The 13,039-nt window shown below is 39.6% G+C and overlaps 1 protein-coding gene across 1 annotated transcript; it reads right to left on the reverse strand.

The window, feature by feature from the left end:
• Positions 1-2,784: 2,784 nt before the first annotated feature.
• On the reverse strand, positions 2,785-7,533 carry fjx1 (four-jointed box kinase 1). Its single transcript, XM_046858545.1, has one exon. It carries the CDS (start codon positions 5,078-5,080, stop codon positions 3,839-3,841), a length of 1,242 nt encoding a protein of 413 aa, XP_046714501.1. The 5' UTR covers positions 5,081-7,533; the 3' UTR covers positions 2,785-3,838.
• Between the last annotated feature and the right edge of the window lie 5,506 nt (positions 7,534-13,039).

Consider the following 13,039-nt stretch of genomic DNA (forward strand, 5'->3'; position numbering starts at 1 on the left):
ACAAATGTGCCCTGTTACAATGCTCCCCAAAACAGGGCCATTAGTAAAAAGGTGTACTCCTTTGCTAACACAAATTTAATTTGCTCTCTAATCATATTAGTACACAGTATTATCCTTGACACTGCTTTAACTTGATTGAATTCCTTCACACACTATTACTTTTTACTGCTTTATCTGCTATAAAACCTTAAAGAAGAAGCGCATGTACGTAATCATTAATAATAGATCAGAAGTGTAACATTCTGTTATATTAGGAAAAGTCAGATCCATGGTTTCACAGTTGACAGTATTGTCTGGGTAAACAGCTGGGCCTCTAGTCCCCTGGGAATTGAGCTGTCCTGAGGATAATACACACACATCCTCTTCCTCTGGAATGTTTGCTATGTGTTTGTTTCCTGTGTGTCATGCGGAAAACAGAGAACCTGTGAATATGCACTTTCATACAGAGTACCATCCAGAATGACAAACTACCTGTGCTATAGACATTTCTATTTCCTCTGCTCTGATAAACTATACTGCTAATTTAAAGACATGCCCTCAATCTATCTGGGTGTGCTATATTAGAAAACTGAATCTATACATACTTTACGAGCAGCACTAAGAACTATTTGCAAAGGTCACAGGAGTTTAGGTTTCTAGCTGGTTCTAGATTAATTCAGCATTTCTAACTCCATATTCAGAGTTTCCACTTTGCTGCATATCTGAAAGCACTTCTTAACAGTTTCCTGAGTTTTTATTTTTATGGTTGCAAGTGCAGTCCAATAAAAGTAGGTTCTAGCCAAGACCTAATGGCAAGGCTTGCCCCAGGCTCTATTTAAGCAGACCCATTGCTGACAGGAAGAACAAGCAGAAAGGCTACAAGGTCATGCCATTAAAACAAAGTCCAGATGGGCTGCCCTGGCCTCTGCAGTGACCGGTGGGGGAGTGTGGTAAACAGGCCATGTCACACAGCAGGGGGGTTAGGGAAGTGGCTCTCTGAGGAACACTGGTTTTGTCTGTGGGACGTTTCAGTGGTTTCGTTGTGGGAGCCAAGCTGTAACAAAGCCCAGACGTGGCACATGTGCGAACAAACTAGTCGTGGCTTTGATTTCAGCCTCACTGCTATTAAGGCCTACTTGAGGGTTTATTTTAAAAGGCTGACTAAAGAAAGAGGGAGGCAACTTTCCTTCCAGGTTGGAACAACATTGTCCAGATGCTGGGTAAAGTGCATGTGGTTGTGTGTATGTATGTGTGTGTGTGTGTGTGTGTGTGTGTGTGTGTGTGTGTGTGTGTATACAGCAAGACCCAGCTTTAACTGTAATCCCTGGTGTCAGCAGACTTTTATAAAAATTTAACTACAGAAAATTATCCACAGTTACAAGGAAAAAAACCGAGCACAGTCTTAACCCTGATGGTGCACATCACAGCAGCGTACACACACTATCCATATTCGACAAATAGAGGATCTAACACTCTCTAGCTATTGTACATTCATGACTTTAGGACTTTAGTTATTTAGTAGTAGCTTTTCTGGTGAAAAAGCCATTCTGACATTAATGGAAATCAAAGTTTTGAGTGAATACTTGAATAAATTTAGATTTACAGCTCAACAAACAGTAGACTAAGACATTTTGAATGCAAGCTGGATAGATATACAATATAAGATCAAATACTGTTTGGTTTTAAAAGGTTCTACATGCGTTTTTTTATTTAACATTCGTTCCAAATAGTTTTAAATAGTTCCGAATATTCCAAATAGTTGTTCCTAAACATTTACTTTAAAATTTCATTGTAAAACATTATTAAGATACATTTGAATACAAAGTAGTCTCTCTCTGTGCAACCACACGGAATTCTTAAGTCTGCCAACTGAAGTTCAAGTAGTTAATGTCAGGAATATTTAATGCTAATATTATCTGATCTTAGTCGTTGTTGGAATTTATAATGTGCCAGGCAATTTTGACCTTGTAAAACCAGAGATTATAGAAGACATGTAATATTCCTGTTTTGGACACTTTAAATTGGAACTTTCTTCTTATATAGTAAATATTTAACCTTTAACCAATCAGACATTGCATTCTTTACTGAAAAAAAAAAATCTCACAGGATGGCTAGATGAAAACAGTGCCAAGGGAATCAACAAAGACTCAAGTGTGCTAATCGTAAGCTGAAACAGATGTGACCACGGACTGGAAAGCATTACCGTTGCTTTGATCGTTTATCCCTCTTCTGGTTTTGAGGAGCATCTTGCTTTCCCTTACTGACAATACAGAACAGCCAGAGAACCATGAGCTATAGCTAAGCAAAAATATAATAAAAAATACAAAGAAACAAGAACTTAAATAATGTACAATTTAACAAATTTGGTTAATGAACAAAACCAGGAATGTTCTGGAGCACAAGAGGTCAATATTAAATGGCTTGAAACAGTCACAAGAATCACCACCACACACACCTACAATGAGATATCAGCCAATTGAACTGATATTAGTACAAATACAATGCTGATTTTAGCCCCTGGGTTTAGACTGAGTCTGAACTAAAGACAGTCTTCACAGATATATGAGCAGTCCTGCAATAAAGGTTTATTGTGTATGGAGCACTGAATTAACACTGCACCGTGAATGTCCTGTTTCTAATGTGTGCTATGAAGAAAGGGGGCTTATATGAACTATGAAAAGAAGTGTTACTGAGAATATGAGTAATACATTGCATTGTCACAATAGGTCCAGTGTACAAGTCTGAAAAAAACGTCTTGCAAAACATCTCTTCTGCGTAGAGAAAGAAGACACCAGACAAGTGCTGTAGTGTTCAACATAGTGAAACCCTGCAGTTCCACTAGATTTAATGGCATGTATAAATGACACAATATTTTTTAATATAAAAAAAGAACTGGAATGTTATCACATATTGTGATTTAAATTAGTTAAATAAAATTCAGAGTTCACAAAGCAAAACCCCACAACACACTTTCAATTCAATGCACATCCCACCACTTTATCAAGGCCATGAATGAAATGGTGAAGCTACTGAAAATAATCAAAGATGTCCTTTTATACAAATCACTGATCTTTCAGCAGTGGGAATATTACCGATTCGCCTCACTCTGCAAACTGATCGACAAAGACCGAAACATTGTCACTAAATTATAACTTGTTTATCAAGTAAAGTATTCTAATAAATAGAGATTCCTCCATCTGCCACTGAGCAGTGTCACTGGCCCCTATTCTGTTTGTGATACAGGATCTGTATTAGATTTTATGTGACATATTTCACAGCATATTTTACTGGCCCAAGAACCAAAGAACTTCTTTTAAACATAGGACACAACATGTCATTAAACACACCATCATGTGGCTGTTTGCAACAGCTTGCAGAAAGTTTCCCAGTTACTGATTTTAGGACTGGATCAATAATCGGGTGCTTTATTAACAATATTTTAAGCCTTTCTTAAGTGGAAATAGTGGGATTAGTGCATCCCTATAAATCAAATGGCAGAAGCAGCATACATCAGCACATAGGCCTGTTTCCAGTGTGTGTACAAAGAACTTTGATCAGTACTCATTCTATCCCTAGGAATATGCATTGTTTTCTGTGAAATTAAGGCTTACAAAAATAAAAAAATAATCGCATATACAAAAACAACAACAACAAAAAAACAAACGGTTGCCAATTCAGCCACATTTAAAGGTTTGTCCCTACAGGAGGTAGCTAGTCCAGATATTCTACAGTCCCACTGAACACAGTTCACGGGTCGCGTGGTCTGATGGTCACCTTGGTAACTAGCAGTCCTTATCCATACTAATGTGATAGGATTCACGCGCGCGCGCGAGAGAGAAAAGAAACGGAAAGAAAGCCATTACAGTTTTTCGTGCCTTTCTTTACAGTGCAAAATGTGCTCGTGAACTGTGTCTATTCGCACTTGCAGTATCCTGGCGTGCTCGTCGGACAGAAAGCCGAGCTCGTGCGCTAAAGGCTCGCTGTCCCGGTAGAGCTGCAGCAGGCGCGCGCGCGTGTCCCTTCGCCGGTGCAGCTCCGCCACGCGCCGGGCCGTCTTCCTCCTGAACACGCACACGGAGCCGAGCGCCGCGCCGTGATATTTCTCCCACATGTCCAGCACGCGGTAGCCGTGCACAAGTCCAGCCTCGTTGTCGATGAACACCAAGCTGCCGCGAGGAGTCCTGAGCAGGTTGCTCGCGTCTCTCTCCATGGCCTTGGCGTCCCATTGCAGGCTGAACAGGTTGCTCACGAGCCGGTCGAAGTTCGCCGTGATGTAGTCGAACAGCAGCAGGTCGCTCCACTGCACCAGCTCGAGCAGATCCGCTTTGCTTTTGGTTTGCAGCTCGGGTTGTAGCGGAAGCAGCCCGGCACCGGAGCGGTGAAAAGGAGCGGGCACGTCAGCCGGGCTCAGCTCAGCTATCCACTCGCTGAGGGACACCACGGCGCTCGGTGTCCACTGGAGCGCCTCCATGCGCCCCCTCACGTGCGTCCACTGCTCACCATCGAGGCGCAAAAGCGCGAGCGGCGGCACGTTGGTGATCCCGAGCAGAGCGGCCAGGTAGTAGGACAGTGTTTCCCCCTGCACCTGCTCAGGGTTAATGCCGTAACGCACGCACGCACGAGATCCGTCTGCGAACGTGGCCAGCTGGTTGGACGTCCTGCCGCAGCCCGGCTCCAGAGACACGACTCGGCCGCGGCGTACTCGTTGTTTCCACGTGCGGGCATCTTCCTCCCCGAAGCCCGCTGACACGCCATCTTCTAGACTTCGACTCCAAAAGATCCCGTCCTCTAGAATCTGCTCTGTTTGGTTTTTCGATGCGTGGAGCTCGCGCACCGTGGACTCGAATCCACGTCCTTGATCTTTCCTCTCATTATCGCTCGTGTTGGGGTGAAGGGACTGCGAACGGGACACGGACGGAACGGCGAGTAAAGCTCGAAAAGTTCCCGGAAGGTCCGGAGAAGGCTCGGGATCGGCGCTGCGATCTTGGACGCTACGTCTGTTTCTCTCCATCCGCTTTTCCACGCCACTCCAGAAGTGCAGCACGCCTGCACAAGTGCAAAGCAGCAGCAGCGCCGCCAAGTTTGCCCACGCCGCCCTCATCTCGTCCGACAGCTTACTTACAGGTCCACCCGCCTCACAAGCTTCATCTACTCTATCTTTACATATCCTCCATTCACCACGCTGTTAGACCCGAGTGTGCTGTGGAACTGCGGGTTTTCACGCGGCATTCCACCTGCGCTGTTCTGGTGCAGTTACACTGCTCCTCTGGACCAAACTGTTCATCTCCGTTTCTTCCGATAATCAGCGCATACATCTCCTATAAGTGAGCTGTTCCTTCATCCGGCTCGTGTGTGTGTGTGTGTGTGTGTGTGTGTTTATCTGGGTCGCAGATGTTGTGCGCGCGCTCTCGGTGCTCATGTCCTCCTCCTCCGCCTCCCTGCTACTGAGCTTCACTCCAGGCTGCTCCGTTCGCAGAACGAGGATTGCTCACGTGATCGACGGAACGCGCTGATCAGCCAATCAAAGAACAGCGCTGGATCGCACCGGCAGCAGAACTCGTGGTGCGACTCACAGCGGAGACCGGAAAGCTGTGCGCACTCTCATTACTTCATACAGCAGGGTCACAGTAGTACAGCAGCCGAGGAGGCGCACGCAGACCCCTATAATAGCATAATACTGAGTCGAAAACTTTTACTATTCAAATCTCAAATAGGATTAATAAAATGTATAAATAGTCGTGAGAATGCATTCACACTTTATCACACAGCGCAGTTATTTGGCGCGGCCCTGTCCCAAATGGCGTTGGCACGAACCCGTGAGGTCCTCGAGGCGGCAGTGTGCCCTATTTCTTATTTTAAGCTTGAAAAGTGTGCTCATGAGCGCCCTCTATGTGTATTTACTACGCCGTCTGACTCAATAGCATTCCAGACTAATTGTGGCTGATGGTTTTGTGCAGACTGTCTATGAAGCAATAAAGACATATGTATGCAACTCGAGGCTCTCAAATAGACAATAATGCCATCAGATATCAAGTAGGTAATAATGGATTGCCATATGAATAAATGGTTTCCTACAGAAAGAATCCTGGGTGCTGGCACCACAAGTTAGAGGCTGTTTATGCATGTAGGGAATCTTATAGAAATCTACCAAGAAAAAATTAAGCAACAGCAATAAACAGTCCAGAATTATAAACAATAGGAAACATTTACCAACTGAATAACTTGCTGTTATTGCTTTTAAAAAATGTAGAAGTACAAAATGCATAGGTAGGATAAAGAGTCAGTGATTGGTCATTGGAAACAATGATGATCAATAATTAGTTGCTGGAAACAATAGAAATCAGTTACTGGTCCTTAGTAACAATGATGATCAGCAATTATTTGGTGAAAAGAATGGGGAACAAAATTGGGTTTTGTACACTAGGGGTGAGATGACTACTTACTTTCTAAACTTATAAAAATGGGTAGCTGTGGTGCGATGTGAGCTGGAGGAAAAAGCAGGCAGATCTGCTAAAAAAGTGGTTTGATTTGTCGCTAGGTTTTTTTTTTTAATGAAGTTGCTAAAGGGATTTAAAGAGTCAGCAGATCTATCAGCAAAATCATTAAGTTGGCAACACTTTGGCGAACACAACTATAATGTAAAGTCTTGTTGAATTTCCCAAAGGATCATGTTTATGTGCAACTTTTAGACTACACTATAAGTCCTCACCTCAGTGGCATTACCAAAGCAAAAACTCTACCATTTGGAACAGGGCCTTTTTTCTGTTAATTGCTCTGCAAGCTTTTTAATGCTATATCTCTAACTTATGGACAGAAACTGTGTAATTGTCCAAGTACTGTCTCCTCTCATTAGTGTTTATGTCCTGATGAGTCTGCCATTTCGCCTGCACTTGTGTTGCTCTGATAATAACTTTAAATTCAAACTCACAAACGATATTGTTCAGGATGGTATAAACATGTCTGAAAGAGATGTATTGTAAATGATTCCAGCTTAGGCATCAGCAAGGCTAACTATTAGTGCAGTGGTCCTCATCCAAGCCTTCTGTGAATTACGGTATTGCTTTTTTAATGTAATAGTCAATTATAGTGACTGCATAATGCCACTTTGTATTGCCTGTCTGAGAAGTTACAAATGCTTTCTTTCTTTCTGTGGGCATGTCTATAGTTATAATGAAAGATAATGTGCAGTTTTCCCTAAGGTTTTAATAAAATACTCTCTGTTATGTGCCACTGGATATGACTGAGACACAGCAGTATTACAAAGCATCAGTCTCAACCTTTTAGTGCTTTGCTTTGCAATGTCAGAGATCATTAAGTTTAAGTTATAACAGCACAAACAACAGGGCAATCACACTATCCATTACAGTGACACATTACAGCTTTTATGATATATGTTCTGCTCTTGTTACAGTTCTAGTAAGAAGTAAATTAGTCACCAATATTCAAGCTATAAGTGATTTTGCTGGCCATGATGCATGACTGTGTCTGCCGGGATCTGATGATTGATAGGGCATTTCTGTCTCGCTTTCACCAATTAGAAGGCCCTATTATGTGTAATATAGCAGGGAACTAATCCACTGGAAATATACTACATATGAGTAAGTGGCTAGTCTGTAAATAAACCATCAAAGATACTTTTATAATATTCACTTGAAATTCTACACATACTTTATTTAGAAGAAAAACAGCCTGTATTGTTTTTTTATAACAGCCACTATTTTGAAGGTATGTTTCTGTGCACTGAGTTTGATCAAAATACATAGTATATGTTGACTCTAATGTTCTATACTGTAGACTATACATATTAACTTACCTAAACCCTCTGAATGTTTCTCTTCTCTGACAAGATCATCTATTCATCTAGAAAATAAATATTTGAATAGAAAATCAATGAATAAGAAAATTCATCTATGAATTATTTTTCTAGGCTTTTAACTCAACCAATACTTGGTTTCAGTGGGAGATGCTAGAAAAGGTTAAGTGGTTCCTGGATTGTCTTTATACTGATTAAATAGCACAAAACCTTTTTTTTTTCCCCACAGGATATAATAAAATCTTTACTAACATGTCAATATAAAGGAGATATACCGTACTACAACATAAACTTTCCATGTGCAGGTGCAGTGTATAAAAAAATGTATATATTATGATATTATGATATTAGACTAAAATGCCAAAGATAATGTGGAAATAAATGTATTAATTTAGTTAATCAATACGTGTTACCAAGGTTGCAAACCAATGTAATCCAATGTTTACCATTCTGTTATGCAACAGTGGGCTAACCATACCAAACCATTTGCCACCTGTAAATAAACTCATCATAATTAAATGACATCGAGCTAGTGTTGGAGTGCATGAGCTTAACATTTATGCAATTAGTTAATTACAGAGTCCAACACACTTTCAGATATGTACATTTCCAGCAAAGTCCCACAGTTAAAATTCAGATCTTATATATATATATATATATATATATATATATATATATATATATATATATATAAAGCTATTACTGTCAGATATATCAGAAGTAGTAATAAAGTGCCTTTTATTTAAATACAGTATTCATATGATGTAAAACTTACCACTGATATAAAACAGTCTTATGCTTTGGCATTGCCTGCATTTTTTTCACCAATAGTTCTCCACTAATAGTAATTAAGGCTGAATGTGTAATGAAATGACTATTTTGGGCTGAGTGCAAAGAGAAATGTTTCAGCTGTGGAGCTACATTGACCTTTGCTAGCATTTACAGTGCATAATTAGTAATTATTATTTAATTATACATAGTAAATATGCTATTTAAAAATTTCTGTCAAATTAAAAATTCTGTTGTTGTCTTTGTCTTTGGCCTAGAGCTTTTATTCTGCTCATTTAATCACTGTCAGAACATGCTGGAGTTTACCTCATCTGATTTAAAGCTTGTTAAATGTGAAATATTCCTATATAAGTACTATATATGATATACACTAAGGGGAATGCTGGGAGAAATGAGGGCTCATTCTCAATGGAGTTTTATCTCAGTAGCATTAGACTTCAATTGTGTATTCCAACTGAATTCCATATAAATGCAAGTATTGTACAAAGTACAACCTAAACAACTAGTGTTTCTATAAGACATTTACTGTATAAAATGTAGCAAATGCATTTTAAGCTTATGAAAAAAAGCTGTGAAGAAGAAAATGAGCTTGCTAAATGTAGGAGCTACAGAGTGTGTTAATAAAAATACAATCATTTTTTACTGTCATTAAGGATATACAGTATGTTGATATGTTACATTTTCTGTAATACAGCCCTGTGGACAAGTAGCAGATACAGACAGCCCAGCTGGAAATGCAAATCATTGTGACTACTAAAGAATCAATAAAAGTGGGCATGCACAATTTTGCCACGCATGATACGTCCCCGCCTATCAAATTAATCCATAATACAAATCATGATTTAATGTTCTTCAGAGGAATGAGCATACAATGACATGTGGACACCCGGATAAAATACCCAATTACCATACCAAATATGAAAGGCATGTGATGGACACAACCAGAAGTGTCTGCAGTCAGGCACTAAAACTGCAGATGGCCATGAGGTATTAATATTCTGAGCCTCATTCACTTGACCCTCATGCCACATGAAGGGTAAAATCTTAAAAATGGACGGTTTAACAGTATGACTCTGGAGCACTCACATACATTATAAATGAAAGATCATTCTTCTTTAAATGATTATAAGTGAACACAAGCACTTTTTTATTGTATCTGGCAGGTCCAAAAGTAAAGATGAAAGAAGAATAGCTATGCTTTTATGTTTTTCATGTGCTTTAAATTTGCACATTATCTGGGCTTTAAATCAGAATTAAAGTGAACATGTTAGAAAGGGAATGGTAGCCAAAGCAACCACTGTCTATGGTATGCTCAAACACAAATGTCCCCATCCTCACATATCAAGCATATCCATTTCCTGCCATGTGTCATTTGGAGGGGAGTCCCCGCCACATTCCTCACTCGTTTTCACCATAAACATGTCCCACTGTTTGCCCCAAGAGGCCTGTAAGAATAGCTGCCAGCTACACCCCCACCATCCCCTGTCTCGCTATTGCAGGAATTAAAGGAATATCATGAAGACAAAGCAATATAAGTGCATCCAATTTGTATTATTTGAATTTCTGTTTAAATAAAAGCAATGCTCCATTCTAAGTGTTAGTATTTTATTTGTTTATTTAAAGTAGCAATGAGCAATGGCTTTTGAGTCTACATTGTATTTGATTTTTACATGCTGTTCACATGCAGACCTGATGAGGTTATGGATTCTAAAATGGATGTTTTTTTTGTTGCTTTGTTTGATTACTGTTGCCATTACATCACACAAAATACTTCCTCAAGGACTTTTGCCATGAACTGAAGTCCTTTTATTGTGCACAACAGGCTTTCCAGAACACATTGTGTGCAATTGTCATTCACAGAGCATTAAACTTGAGTTTTCTCTCTTGGAGAGAGCTACAATCAAAAAATAGACCCCGTACATACACATACAAAAGCAATGATTCTTCTTAACACACTTCATAAGAAAGACAGCATTCTCTATCCTGTTCTAGATTTGAGAGAGCTAAACTGTCTGTTAAAGCTCTATATCCTATCCTTCTCTGAACAAATTTATTTTTTATTGCTTAAGAAGACTTTACTGTTTTACTTTTCAAAGACACCCATTCCAATTCAATATAGATTTTACTCCTCAACCATAATACCACAGGTGTTTTATAAATATATACGAGTAGCCTTGCCTGCACTAATCGACAGAATAATAATCAGAATACTGCTGTACTTGAACAACTGGCTCCAAGCAAGCCATAATAGACATGATGCTTGGTCTCAAATTGGGCTCAATAAATAACACTTTTACTCTAGAAGAGGCTAATTGGTCTAAAAGTAGTGTCTCTGATAATTCCACCCTGTCATACGAATGTGTGAAAATATTATTATGTTTGACAATCAGAATCAGTTGCTATGTGCAGTACAGGCTCCTTTTGTGGATACCAGCTTTGCTAATAGTTGCAGTGGTAGTCCTTCTATTCAGATGTGGTTTATCAGCCTACAGCAAAGTGAGCTACAACAGTAGGCTGGAGATGCAGGCTTTGGATTTTGAAAGGGGAGCAGTGTTCCATTGGATTGCCTCCATTATGGCCTAAGGAGCTGTTTGTAGTCATATGGGAAAAAGGACATGGGGCATATTTTAGTAAAGTTTGGACACACCAAACAGTATTTATGACATTTGGAAAATTGCATATATACTGTTTTATATAACTGAACAATTCAGGGTAACAGGGCTTGCTCAATGCCCGGTGGTGGCAGCTTGGTGATTCTGGGATTTGATATTTTAATCAGTAGTCCCTCTGCTTGGTAGTCCAATGATTTAACTACTATTCTGCCACTGCCTTACAAAATTGGGAATCAATTCACCCTACCCCTTAAGGCCCATTACCACTTCTAAAACAACACCATTTGCTACACAGAATACATTGTATTAGTCAGCTCTATTAACCATCTTCAGATTACATATAACATATATGAAGTACCTGTAAACAGTGCTCATCTGTGATAGGCTGCCCTAACCCATAACTGGACTCACCAACTACAATAAGCCTTATCAGTTCTACTGCTGCTTCATCTCACAGGTACAGAATTTAGCAATAAGGTCACAACTAATGGCCTACTCAAGTCTTACTCATGGCCTCTATATAGCCGGCAAGAACTCAGTTTTCATTACTTGCTGATGGTTGGAATGCACTGGAGGCTTTATCCTTAATAAGATTTACTGTCCCAAAGTGATGGAGAGGTTATGCCCTTCTACATGAAATGCTAACTTAGAAATGCAACTCAGCAGTCCAGGAATATGTCTGTTATCTCAGCATACTGCAGCAGCCTGAAGGGTATCTCTGTCTAGCACCTTTATCCACCACTTTTCCCTAAGAGTCTTGAAGGGGATCTCCTAAATGAGTTTCATAAGACCCCTCTATGAGCAAGATGCAAACTGGAAGGGTTAACTCTGGAAACCGCCTTTTTACTAGCAGTATCAGATAATCAATTGACCTAATGTCCCATGCATACATTCTTATTGTGCATATCATCATCATGGTCTCTGGAATGAATGGCCACCAACCCTAATATCAAGTAAAGCCAAGTCAAGTAGGCTTTTATTGTCATTCCAACCATATACTTTACACAGTGAAACAAAACAACGTTTCCCCCAGGACCAAGGTGCTACATAAGATGACACAAATTTACAAAAAATAACAAACTGCCTGAATTTATTGGAAATACTATCTAATATCAATCTTTGTCACTTTGTTTGAATGTGTCTTCGTATTCACTCTGCCTGGAGTTAATAAAACTACTGTTATATTTGTAACTGATGTTTCTTTTACCACAGAATTCCACTGTACTGCATTAAATCACAACAGACTTCACAAATTAAAGTCATAAATAAAGTACACACCAATGTGTATTTGAGAAGGGAAAATAACACACATCTCTCTTTTTTATTTATACTGTTTATACTGGAGCTCCAGTATCTGATTTTGGATATGCATTTGTAAACAAATTCATTTTTTCGATGAACTTGACCAAAAGTAAATAATCGAAAACATTACAAAGATAATCACATTCACACATTTTAATGAGTAACCATTAACTTATTTAAAAAAGATGAGATCTGAGATCTGGGGTATTTTACCTTTATTCTAACCCAACCAGCCTTATCTCACACAAACTATTTAATAACTCTAACAAGCAAAAGTGATCCTGCTGGAATTAAGCCATATGTAAGTATAGTCTATATAGTTATACCCAAACCATGCAAATTCTTATGAATTAGCATTTGTATGACAGTTTTGACCTTACAATAACAACACAGCATTGGATCCAGTTTAGGCATACTGTCTGGGGCAGTGTATTATGATCCGTTCATATGAAGAATGTTGTGGCTCGACCCCTGCCTTGTGTCTGTCACTACAGACTGCTGCTGATATCTCCTGTGGCTGTTAAATCCACAGCTGGTCTGCTCA

This window comes from Silurus meridionalis, chromosome 10 (genome assembly GCF_014805685.1).
Source record: "Silurus meridionalis isolate SWU-2019-XX chromosome 10, ASM1480568v1, whole genome shotgun sequence".
In the NCBI taxonomy this organism is placed as follows: domain Eukaryota; kingdom Metazoa; phylum Chordata; class Actinopteri; order Siluriformes; family Siluridae; genus Silurus; species Silurus meridionalis.